General features: G+C 37.9%; 1 protein-coding gene across 1 annotated transcript; it reads right to left on the bottom strand.

The window, feature by feature from the left end:
• Nucleotides 1-394: 394 nt before the first annotated feature.
• LOC131254912 (probable LRR receptor-like serine/threonine-protein kinase At3g47570) lies at nucleotides 395-13,275 on the bottom strand. Its single transcript, XM_058255616.1, has 4 exons — nucleotides 11,495-13,275; nucleotides 10,633-11,444; nucleotides 8,208-8,624; nucleotides 395-1,420 (listed from the first exon to the last, which is right to left on the bottom strand). The coding sequence occupies exons 1-4, from the start codon at nucleotides 13,273-13,275 to the stop codon at nucleotides 1,326-1,328; spliced, it is 3,105 nt and encodes a 1,034-aa protein (XP_058111599.1). The 3' UTR covers nucleotides 395-1,325.
• Between the last annotated feature and the right edge of the window lie 386 nt (nucleotides 13,276-13,661).

Raw genomic sequence — 13,661 nt, 5'->3', positions numbered from 1 at the left:
TATTTGTTAAATTTCGCATATAATTTTTTAATTTGGCATAATCCTATTCACCCCCCTCCTCTTTAGGACTCTTAGCTCTGCCTTTTCAACCTTAAAATTTAAAGTCTCAATTTAAACAATCTTCTCAATATTCATTGTTAGCAACAATGATGAGCGGAGTAAAACGTGTATTAAGTAAAAGTTTTTCATTCATAACAAAAATCCAAATGTAGTGCCCATACAAAACTTATACAACCCAAGTATGAAAAGTACCATAATCTAAAATAGAAATTTATCAACTAATGATGAAGCTCAATATGATCCAACGGGATCTCGTATAACTCCTCAACTACTTGATCCCTTTTAGCAACTAGGTGAACATCGTTGACTCGCTCTAACCTACATCAACTGATATGTTTTGGTAGCATCAATGACTATTGCAGTGAGGAATATCCTCTAAGATTACACACTCAACATTCATAATTCAAAATAGTTTGCAAAACATAGAAAAAGATATATTAAACAATGAAATTCTAACTCATGATCATATACATAAAGAATATAGCCAACCAATATAATTACTCTATTAAGAAAATGTAAAAGGAACCACAATATGAATGGACATATCAAAATAATCAGATAATCAACATGTGACCTTCTGCTTCACTCAGAAATCACATTGTATGTGAACTCCATAAGATGACTAGAAAATCAACAAGTGAATTTCCACTTCACTTGAAAATCATGTAAAACTCTACAAGGTGACTAAAAAATTAGCAAGTGAACTTCAACTTCACTAAAAAATAACAATAAAAAGTGAACTCTGGGAGGTGAATAGAAAATCAACTCGTGAACTTCGACATCACTTAGAAATTATAACGAACTCCGCATAAAATAAATCATCAAGTTGCAAAATGGCAAATATTCCATTAAAACCACATAAGGCAAATAGTCCATCCAAGGATGCAATAAAATTGGATTATCCCCAAAAGCCACATAGGTCCAAATGATCTGTAAGGTGGTAAGTCCACAAAAATTTTCATTTGATCCATTAGAAAAAAAGTCCACTAGTTCAAGGACCTCCGAAATATCATCAAGTAATCAGAAGTGGCAAACATATAATTAATTAACCTATTTTTAACTTGAGATAACATGTGACAATCAAGTCACTTATTCTTAATAGAATTAAAGAGTCATGCCAATTATTCAATTTAAGAGTCAATTGCATAAAAGATTAGCATATTCATGTACTGAGACAAATAGATTAACCAAGTAACTCAATAGGTTCTACATATAAGTAATTAAAACATCATCTATAATAAGATTAATGAACTCAAGTGATAAGCTTAAAGGGGGGAAACCTCACTTTGGGATGCAGATACACTCGCTTGGCTTACAAAGCACAAAAGATATGCTCCACTAGGAGTCCAAATATCCACACCTGAGTCGACATAAACGAACTCAGCTTCACTAAACTCGAGTACATCACAAACTAAATTGGCTCAACCTAGTTTCGATCGAACTCCATCTGAATAGTGAAATCCGGCACACTCTAGAAGAGAGTACGTTAGTCGGGAGTAGGCATGTAGCCAAACCACTTTACATTTTATGCAATGAGTTGAATGATTTAAATTTATACCTATTATGTTTTGTTGAACAATATACTTGATTTAATTACTGCAGCAAATATGTTTGACAGAATGCCTAAATGATGCTTTCACTAAGTAAACTTTGTTTTTGCACTTCTTCTTGTTTGTATTCCTTTACATAAGTATTTAGAAGTAAGTGCATATTGATTATTTAGTTAGATTTTGAAAAGTCCTATTCACTCCCATCTAGGACATTAGCCATATCTTAAAGCTTTGCTTGTAGCGGTAAAACTGCAATTTCAAGATTGAGACCCATTGTTACGCCTTCTTGGGATACTTCTTCAATGCTCTCTTGTTCTTGAATTAACTTCTCATTTGTTCCCATGATCGTTGATGTGGATGTTTCAGCTCCTATGATCAATCACCTTATATTTGATGCTTTAATGAGATGATCAAGGTAATAGGAGAAAGTGAAATCTCCTACAATTAAATAGATAGTTGTTATCCAATGCAGATTCACCTAGATAGGTGTTCTAAAGGTTAATAGACTAAGGATTTTCCTATGAAATTGTGTCTATTCACTAGAAAATGGTGGAGATCAAGTGCATCCTCATAATGGAGGTTGAAATCCTCATTAAAGTAGTAAATCTCAAGGAACATGACTTAAATCTCTTAGGTTTTGAGGCTTAAAAGTGGATTTAAGAGTGAGGAATCACCTAAGCTTTAATGACATAAAAAAATCATCAAAAATCTCAAGGTTGAAATGCCCTTTATAAAGAAGTTGAGTTCTAATGACAATAAACAAGCATAAAATGACACCTTCGATAGATCGATCGATGTGTTGATCGATCAAACTTAGTTTCACTTTAGCTAGAAATGTTGCTGGATTAATTGTTTTGGCCATTCTCAATCAATTGTTTGAGAATTCGCTTGATCGATCGATTGATTGAGGATTCGCTCGATTGATCGAGGATCAATCGAAATCACCCAGAGTTCTGTTGTCTTTCGGATATACAATTTACAACAGCTCTGAATCTCTATAGCCTATCTAAGCATGTCTAAATAAGAATCCTAAGGCCAAGGTATGATCAAATAAAGATTACCTGTTAAGGAATATATCATCTAAAGTTTAAGTTTGTTTTAAGTTTATTTGGGTCTAAGGTTAGGATCACTAAGGCACCTCATGATTTGCCTGTTCTTCACTCCTTGATATTTCATGTCCTCTTGTGTCTTTGATCTTTATTTTCTAAGGGCTCAACCAACTTACTGACACATAGACACATGTGATTGACTAATAAGTGCACTAATAGGAAGGTGTTAAGACAGTTAGCATGCCTCTAGCATGCGACCTTGAGTTATCAACAAGGTTATGTCCAAGTATAGAAAAGGAGATTTCAAATATGTCATGGGTATCATATGCAAGTATACTTGGGGAGTCTCATGTATGTAATGGTTTGCACGAGGTAAATATCTGACGAACAGTTAGTGTGGTCAATAGATATATGACAAATGTAGGAAATGAGCATTCGAATATTGTTAAGTAGATTCTAAGGTATCTTAAGTGCATAATCGACACTAGAATCATGTTCGGAGGACATAGAACTTCAGGTGGAGTTGTAGACTATGTGGATTTGGATTATACAAGTGATCTAGACAACAAGAGGTTCGCTATGGGATATATGTTTACATTAGCAGGTTGACCGGTATGTTGGAGACCTACATTATAGTCTATAATAGAGGTCTTTACAACCGATGTATAATATATAGTGGCGACAGAGGCATCAAATGAGGCACTATGGTTGAAAGGTCTGATAGGAGAACTCGGGTTGAAGCAAGAGGTGATTTGTTTATATTGCGATAGTTAGTGTTCTATCCATTTAGCGATGAATTAGGTGTATTACGTGAGAACCAAGCACACCAACGTGATGTTCCATAAGATATAGGAACTCATTACTTCCAAATAGATTCTATTTCGAAAGATCCACATGGACAAGGATGCCACTGATATGTTGACTAAGCCGATGACCAAAGAGAGTTCAAGCATTGTTTGTGCTTGATCAATCTCTCCATCCATTATTAAGATTGTGCACCATTGCACAGGAGTGTAAATGGATATGCATTCTATGTGGAGAATGCTAGGAGCAGTCTATGCTCAAGGTGGAGGTTGTAAGGGAGATCTTTAAGGTGACTTATCATAATGCAAGTCAATGTGGAGATTATTGTGTGGGATGCCTTGGATTCTGTCGATCTGCTAGTGTAGAGAAGCCCTATCTCAGTTCGACCGATGTCATTTCGATTCAACCGAATTATGGAAGGTTTCTTAGTTTTCTCACTATGAAAATTTACACATTTTCATTTCGACCAAAATATATGTAATATCCCAAAAAATTCCGTACAAAGACCCGAGCACCACCTCAACTAGAATTCTCTTAGGACTCAATCCTTTAGAAATTAAACGTGAATTAACTAGCGCTAAACTCAATTACTTGTGAAAATTAGCACCAACCACGTTAAATACGATCTGTAAGACCCAAAACTTATAGAATCGTTAGCGCTACGTTACCCTGAAATCTAGGATTCAACACTAAACCCAGTTGCTCTCAGGAGTACTTGGAAACTTTGTATCGGACCTGGACCGTACGTTGAAAGTCCGATAGCGATAAACTTAGCCAATTATGACCACCTTTTTGGGCTTGACACTAGAAATCAAGTCCAGATGATGTCCTGAGACGATTTGTATGAGTCCGGAGTGAAGAGTGTGAGAAAGGTGAATTTATTTAGAAATTAAATATGAATTTAAGTAATCTGAGTCATGTCGCTTGTGCGTCAATTATAAGCATCCTGACCGTTAGATTCTAACCCAAATTCACTCTCGAATTAAGGAAGATGGCCCACACATGTCAAAGTGCTTGTGGCCCTGATCGAGTTTCGATGACCGTTGAATTGAAATTGGTCCGTCATTAGCGATCTAAAAACTCGTTCGAACTAAAAACTTAACTTGCTTAAGATCTAATATTAGTGAGCTTAAGTCTGACCGCATTTAAAAAAAAACCTCTAGAAATGCTCCATTGAATCGAAATAGACCCGATTTGGTTATAACCTAAGTATACCTTGGCCTTGGGGCTAATTCCATCAATTTTAGGCTTATATAAAGACCTTAAACCCTCACTCTCAAATTCCATACGAATTTTCCAAACCCTAGCTAAGAGAGAGAGAGAGAGGAAAAGAGAGAGAAAGTGAGAGAGAAGTTGGTGAATCATCTTGGAATTCTTTCCAGTTACCCTGCGTACCTAATCCATCGCATCTGAATCGTTATTCCGGCGATTCTAATCTCATTTTTGGGTAAGTCAATTAAACCCTAACCTATTTTGGAACTTAGAATAGTTTAAGTGTTGATGTAGCTAATCTAATCCATGCCTTAGGTTACATATTCGCCGTTGACGAAGACTTATTGTCTAAATCGAATCCGTTGTGCAATTTTTAGTTTAAGGTGCGGACTATATTCGTATAGGTTATGGTTTTCAAAGCTTTCAATGTCAGTTAATAATTTATTACTGACGTGGGTGCCATTTCACATGCCAAATGCGATATCTATTTCGTTTTACGTATATAGATAATCTATGTTGTAAGTAGTGTGATTCATGTGTTTGTTGAAATGTTTGTATGCATTTGGAATTTGGCGTTGTGATTGCCATGATTAACTATCGTAGGAATATGATTGTTATTTAAGCCACAACTCCTTGTCAAAAGGATCTGCCCTACTATGTAATATGGCTGACATATGTGATGTATGTTGCCAAGTGTAGTCTAGGTGCTTGTAAAAATGCATGAATAAGTTCGTATTTAGTAAAGTGTGAATTATGAGGGAGTTGAGATATAAAATCCCAACTACTTCCTTATATGTACTATTTCCTCCATGAATTTCTAAGTCTAACTATCCATGTTAACTATGTGTTTGATTTCATTCATGCAAGTTGTTAATTTTACCGCCTTACTTATGAATGGATTTTCGTTATCTTGCATTTTATAATATGTTTGCTATTATGGTTGAATGTGTATGGGGCCACGTTATGGTCCAGGCAATCGGTAACAAGCTTTGAGTTCGTGGCTGAGGTCGCTTTTATCACGTAGGACATGTTTGATGAATCCGAGTCGTATTAGGGTTGTCGGTAGTGGTTTGGCCACACGGAGTGTTTGCGCACTTCATGTCATTCAACTCAACGTGCGCCCGTGCTAGTCGAGTTCGTCAAGTAACCCGATTGTCCCAGTGGATGTTCACCATGTATGGACGCTACTGTTTGAATCTAGGGTACCAAACTTACCAGTGCAATCCCGTTAACTATGGTACCTCGATCCACTAAGACTCATGAGCCGGGCATGGTGGTATTGGACACCGTGGTCGAGCTGTCGGCCTACGTTAGCGTGACGAGCCTCCCCGTAGTGACTAGTGAGTAATCCAGACTCGTAAGCCAATTATGGTGGTATGGGACACTATATTCATGCTGTCGGCCTACATTGATTGGTGACGAGCCCTTTGTAGTAACCTCGATCATACCTTGATACTGCATTGAGGCGACGAGCCTTATTGTAGCAACTAAGGTATGATTATACATGCATTGATTAGTGACAAGTCCTTTGCAGTGACATAGAACCATAATATCGTATGAGATTGTCTAGGACTGACGACCCTAGAATGGATCACCGTTCGGGAATTGATATAAGGAAGGTACCTTAGCTTCCCAATCCTGCTGTATGAAAAGGACTAATAACAACTTAATAATCATGTTCATGCACCGCATTGCATGTGCCTTGGCGTTGTGGAGCACTATGGGAGGTTGTCATGCGTACCGTAAGATGAAGATACTGGGGGAGTGCAGGCGAGGGCATGCATCATTTCTACATACATCCTTGCATTAACAAGAGTACTTAAGATATGTTTGATTGTATTGCTTTATCATTACTGCTTGACTGAATTGATAACATGTTAACTTTTACTGTATAGTTCCACTGAGTTGATCACTCACTCCCACGTCCTAGGACGGTGTTTAAACACTAACCAGACTCTGTCTTAGATGCAAATGATGATACGACCCACGAGGCAGAGCAGGAGTATGAGGATGACGAGAAGGCGTTCTTCTTTATGCAGTTCTCAGGCGGGTTCATGTGAGCCGTGTCCTGAGCTACGGGGATTCAGGGTTATTGTTGCAGTGGTTTATTTCATTTTGATACTTGTATTTTGAAACAAACACTTGTAATTATGACCTGGCAGAGCATACATATCTCAGAGACTTATATATGTATATATATATATATATATATATATATATATATATATATATATCTTCAGTCTTCCACTTGCATATTTCACCTGTCTCTAGATTATGTTTGCAGTTTGGCTTAATCTACTTCATGTTTTATGCACTAATACAGACAACATACATTCATCATTACATATGTTATATAAGTGATGTTTTGAAACTTGGGAGCTGAGTTATGCTCGACCCACGAATTTCAGGGCGTTACAATATATGAGTTGGTTTATTTCGATTTGACAGAAGGTCCCATTCGGTCCGACTGGTAGGTTACACAGATTAGTACAAATCGTGGTATTTAAGTTTGTTTTCTATTAAGGCTTAGATTATACAAGTGCTCTCTCTAAGGGCAAGGATTTTGTGAGGTGGGTCAATTTTCTACACTTGTAAGGGCATGGGAAGGGATTTTGTCAAGGGGCCAGAGTTTTTCTAGGTGCGTATTGTAAGGGGAGATTGCGTTTCTGCTGTAATTGAAGAAGAGGTGTGGTGTAAACTCTAATGCATTTAATTATAGTGGATTTTTTCATTTTGTGTCATAGTTGTTTCCTACAAGGATTTTCTACATTAATTATCTTATGCTTTGTGTAATTATTTTATTGGTTATTGTTTATTTGATTGTTTTATCTTTGTTGAACATGTTTCCACAATCTGTATAAATTAACTATGGTATTAGATCCAAATTTCTAATTCCCAAGGTTGATCTGGATTTATTGTGGCTGGGATTAGATTATCGTGGTGTAAGATAAGTGTTGGAACTCCAATAGGGAGTCTTATGATTTCCTAACCTATAAACGCTATTCTACGATATCTAGCAGACCTTAGATTGTAACCCTCATTTGGCTAGTGGTGACTTTAAGTTATACGCATTATCTCATCTAAGTAAAATCGCACCTTAATCACATAAATGCTAAAGGAGAGTAAGAAAAGGCCGAGTAAGTGAGAACACCATGTTCGTATGAAAGCATTCATTGACTAATAATAAGTTGACAGTCCAACATCTAAACTAATTTTTTATTATTGAAACATCAATTTTAAAACTTTTGCATAAAATATATTAACAATTAAATATCTTAGTAACCCGATATTCTTCTTATTATATTATTACAATGTCTTTTTCATATTAAATTCATTATCTAGCATAATATAAAATAAAGAAAAAGAAACACATCTTTTGATATATCCAATATGAATACAAGTACACTCTTAACCCATGACTAAATATATCTAGAGCTTGTTTAGAAACGTATTCAACAAAGTAACTTTGTTTGAAAATATTTCTCAACATAACTACTGTTAATAACTTAGTAATGACTGAGGTAAGACAAACCTCCATCTAACATTTGTGATCTAACTTGCATGTCTCTGTGAATCCTGACCCCGAGATATTGGTTCTTGATTGCATGCATTTCTGAAGCCACATCTTTCATGCACATTCGTTCTCTTGGAGACTCTAAAGAGCACAACAAACCGATTATGACCATTAAAATCAAGCATTCATGTATTCTATTCCTTGTATTGATATGATTTCCATTGCCTTGAGTAACTTCATTGTCTTCTATAAGCAGTTGTGGCTCAACAATCTCCATTACTCGTTCCGGCAAAGCCAACTTAGCGAAATGATGAAGACTTAGATTGTCCATAAACATGCCATCAGTTGGCCCCTTTCCAATGATCATCTCCAATAGAAGGATTCCATAGCTGTAAACATCTCCTTGTGTAGATGCTTTACTACCCATCGCATATTCTGTAATTTATACATCTCATATTAGAATGTAAGTGACCATTTGGATACAAATAATATCAAAGGTTAATTTTAGAGAGAGGGGGAATATTCTATTTAAACAAGTAATTAGCATTTTTACTATTCTAAGGATCTAAATTTCTAACATCAATTGGTGTGCTATGAACTTGTAAGTGCTTACAAAGATGTTTAAAATTGATCAAGACTCTATTACTAAAGTGAAAGAACTCAACATGTCAATCATCAACTGAACAAAAGACTTATTGTTATAATTTTTGTGTAACAAATATCTTAACTAAAGACATTATAAGAAAATAATTCTTTATATCTTGCTATGGTGTGATTAATGTGGTGTGCAAGTGAGTACAATTTTGTTTATCTAGATCTTGTTGGGTATATCCTTTATATCTGAGGTCATTCTTTCGAGATCCGAAACCAGATAAAATCAGGTTTAGGTAAGATATACCAGTTTTCCACATTCAATGTACAAGAGGTGGCCTGCTTGATCACAAGAATGATCGGGCTAGAACCCACGTAATGAATAGGCATTAGTCATATGTGGGGGCTTATAAAAACCTAAGCCATTCAACAAGTGAGGCCCATTATAAAAATATCATGCCAATATAGTAAAATGTTCCATTAATCAACAACACCTATGGGAAAATTTGGAAGCTTAGAAAAACATAACTACTATTTCATGTTCAAGGTACATGTGGTTGATCAACGTACATAGATCTACCTATTCAACTCGGAAGTATAATCTTATTCCAATGCATATTTGAAATGGTCCCAACTCATGGATGGCTATGATTTTACTGTGTATACCACGATAGCATGTGTACTTTTTCGGTACATCTGAGAACCCAAAGAAGTGATTGCGTGAGCGTGAGATGCTCCATATGAGTGGATGAGCCTTACTTTGGCACAAGATTGTCTTCAAGCTGAGAATACCTTGTCCCACACACCGAAGTGTAAAGATATATAGGGGGCTAGAATACCTTTTTGTCCATGCAATTACTAGGGGTGTGCTCTCACCTTTTAGGAGTGTGTAGAGAGAAAATGTTTCACGTCCAATTTGTTGGACTTCAAGTTACACTCTACCCAATGAATAACCTACAACCTCTTAAGTGAATGCGGCATCCAACCAATCCAATCGGTTAGGGCCACCATGAGGATCCTTTGCACTGCAAAAATTAGCTTTATCCACCCATAAGGTGGATCACATCTATAAAAAAACAACGACTATCCATTGATAAATAGACTTCCTCAATTATTTGATGGTTGATTTTTTCATGAGGCAATCCTTGTGATGGGGCCAATCTATGGCACGGATTGGATGCTTATTTGAAATCCACCCGGATCACAAGTTTTGTCACCTTATTTCACACCAGGGCCCAAAAAAATCCCCTTCCATGATTTAGGTACACCACACAATTGGAAATAATACATGGGAAAACGCTCACCTTCCAAACAGTTTCAATTCGTATGGCTCATCTGAATCACGGATGGGTCTGCTTTTTGAGCCTTGGGCCTTATTTTAGTGTGCAAGCTAATGGTTGGAGTTGATTTCATATTATCATGGTAGTGGACCCAGTAAAAATTAAGGGTTGTCCTCTCTCCTAACTTTTAATTTGATGTGGCCCATTTGAATCATAGGTTAGCCTGATTTTTGGCCCCCAATCTTACTCGGGATGACGTATCTAATGATCGGAGTGGATTTCACAGTGGGCCATATAAAAATTAACAATGGTGGGCATCCATCTCCCCAATTATTTCCCTTGGAATTGCTCACCTAAATCAGAACCAGGCCCAACATGGGCTAATGCATCTATTGGTTAGAATAGATTTCAGATGCATATCACAGTGGGCATACCCAAGCCCACCCTACTTTGCTCGCACCTCCTATACTCTCCTACGAAGCTAATAGCCAGACTAGGTGGGTGTGTGTTTTTGTTCATATTTATGTATTCATATACAAGGAATTACATAAGGTAATAGACAAAATTGTTACCTGGAGCGATGTATCCAACAGATCCCTTGATTCCAACCGAGCTAGTTTTAGCAACCTCAGGTAAGAATCTGGCTAGCCCGAAATCACCCACACGAGCAATCATGTCATCATCAAGAAGAATATTGCTTGGCTTTAAATCTCGATGAATGATTGGTGTTTGGCAATGATTGTGCAGATAGTCCAGTGCAGAAGCCACATCAATTGCTATGTTTAGCATTTGAGTAAACTTCAAGTTCCTTCCAAGCTGGTCATCACCATCTTTGTGCAACCACTTGTCTAGACTTTCATTGGGCATGTACTCGTAAACTAGAGCTTTAAAATCATTGCCCTTAAAATCGATGCTTACACAGCAAGTTAAGATCTTAACAAGATTCCGATGCCTAATGTTTTTCAACGCTTCGCATTCAGCCATGAAGCTCCTCAGAGCTCCTTGTTGTTGAAGATTGAAGACTTTCACTGCTACCATAGTTCCATCACGATCTAGAGCCCCTTTATATACAGCGCCAAAACTTCCGGTGCCGACCAAATTGGCAGAAGAGAAGCCATCTGTTGCTTTAAAGAGTTCCCCATAAGACATGGTGACGAAAGGATCCTCCGCAGAAGGCACATCAACAGGTTTCCTTCTTGACTTTCTTACCCAATAAAGAGTGGTAAAGATACATGATACTAACATAAGGCACAGGACAACAACAACAACTGAGATTTTTACTTTTGATGCAAGGGACTTTCTCCGTTTCTTGGAAGCTTGGCTAGAGCATTGAGGCAAATTTAATTCTGGAATACCCCCACAAAGCTTATTATTTCCGAGTCCCCTTGTTTTGGTACTTCACCCTTGAAATTATTGAAGGAAAGATTTAGAGACTCTAGAGCAAGCTTCTCCAGATATTTTGGAATCTCCCCAGAAAGGTTGTTGCCTGAAAGATCCAGGGATCGAAGGCCTCTTAGAGTACTAAATGTTGGAGGAATTGATTCTTGAAAGAAGTTTCCATCCAATAAGAGATACTCTAGGCTGAGACAATTGCCTAGCGAGCTTGGAATTTCTCCTGACAGCTTGTTATTTGAAACAATCAATGCCGAGAGAGTTTTCAAGTAACCAAATTCAAGTGGCAAACTATCGGTAAAAGCATTATTTCCAATGGAAAGTTCAATCAAAGATGGAAAGATGAAGAGTTGTTTGGGTAAGCTACTGTTGAACTTATTACTGCCAAGGTATATGCCTTGCAGATTTTTGCAATTGCCAATTGTTGAAGGTATGCTACCGGATAGATTGTTTTCATATAAACTGAGCAGAAACAATTGGGAGATGTTGCCCAAGGAAGACGGAATTTGGCCTGATAATTCATTTGCTTCAAAGAAAAGCTTTCTTGCCTTGTTAAGCTTCCCAATACCAACGGGAATAGTACCTGTTAAAAAGTTATACCCCATATCCAGTACTGTTACATCAACAAGATTCTGAATCCCAGATGGGATGCTTCCGAATATCTTGTTATCTGCCAAAGTTAGCCAAGTCAGTTGGGTCGAAATATTAGATATGGAGTTAGGCAACACACCGCTTAGATGATTTCTGGCTACCTGCAAAACTCGTAAGCTACTGCAATTGGTCAAAGAATCGAGAAAAATCAGGTCATGAGATTTTCCAATTCCAAGTTTATTACCCCACAAAAGTAACTCGGACAGACCCTTGAGGCTTCCAAAATTCGTAGATATAGATCCTCTAAAGCTATTGCTATCAAGGTCAATAATTACGAGTCCTGAAGCATTGGATAATGAAATTGGTATGGGTCCTGTGAATTGGTTTGTTCCAGCGTAAAGCTCTTGGAGGTTAGGAAGAGTGAGGCCTAAGTTAGGAGGAAGGTTTCCATGCAATCTGTTCAATCCCACGTCCAAAAGCTTAATAGAGGAGAGATTGTATAGCTGGGGTGGAATCCTACCTGACAGTTCATTTTGAGCAATGGCCAACTCCTCTAAGCTTGCTAACCGACCAAGGTCATCTGGTATGCTGCCATCCAGACTGTTTGTTGTGAGATAAAGGAAAGAGAGAGACGAAAGGTTTCCAAACGAAAGTGGGATGCTTCCTGTAAGATTGTTCTCACCAAGAACCAATTCAGTGAGTTTCGATAGAGAGCCAATCTCAGTTGGAATCCTCCCTACCAACCCATTATGGTAAAGATAAAGGACTTCGAGTTTCGAACAGTAGGTCAGATTTGTTGGAATTTCTCCGGTGAGTGTGTTATTGTCCAGACTGAGATACCGCAAGCGTAACAACTGGCCCATCTCTTTAGGAATCGGTCCGCTGAAGCTGTTGTTTGCGAGATCGATTCTCTTGAGGAAGGTGAGGTTCCCTATAAAGGGAGATATGGGGCCCACCAAGTTATTGTTTGTGAGATTCAAGGCAGTAACCCTTTGAGGATGATGGCGACCATCGCATGTGACTCCTCGCCAGCGACAGAAGTGGAGAGTATGGTTCCATGAGGTCAAGGAATGGAGAGGACTGTCGGTTATCAGATCTTTAAAGTGGAGCAAAGCAAGGTGATCGGTTTCGTTGGAGAAGTGAGCGGCTGATCCGAAGAAGCATGGAACGTGAGTGGAAGAGACAAGGAGAAATGACCAAAATGCCCATAGGGTCATTGGTGGGAGCTCCATGTTAGAGTTTGTGAATGAAGGAAAGCAGAAGTGAGGAGACAAATATGGAGTGGATTCTGAACGCTGGATGACCGGAGGAGTCTACTTATAAGAAAATGATTAGATGATTTTGGTGGGTCCCAGTTTACCATATTATTATTTTTTTTCTTTTCCTTTAACCTTTTTCAATCAGGTCACTGTCCAAAAGGGGGGACGCGGATCGGCTACTGTCGGGTTGAGCAGCCAGACTGCTGCCGAAGTTACGTAATCCGTGGCTTACCATGATGTATGTTTTATATCCACGACGTCCATCCATACGGAGAGATCGTTTTAGGGTAAGACCCAGAGAATGAGTCACATCCAAAGTTCTGTTTCTAGAGGACCCCATCACAGAAAACAATGGGAGA

The sequence above is a fragment of the Magnolia sinica genome, chromosome 9 (genome assembly GCF_029962835.1).
Source record: "Magnolia sinica isolate HGM2019 chromosome 9, MsV1, whole genome shotgun sequence".
Taxonomy (NCBI): Eukaryota; Viridiplantae; Streptophyta; class Magnoliopsida; order Magnoliales; family Magnoliaceae; genus Magnolia; species Magnolia sinica.
The sequence above is the reverse complement of the archived record's forward strand: the minus strand, read 5'-3'. Positions and strand labels throughout refer to the sequence as shown.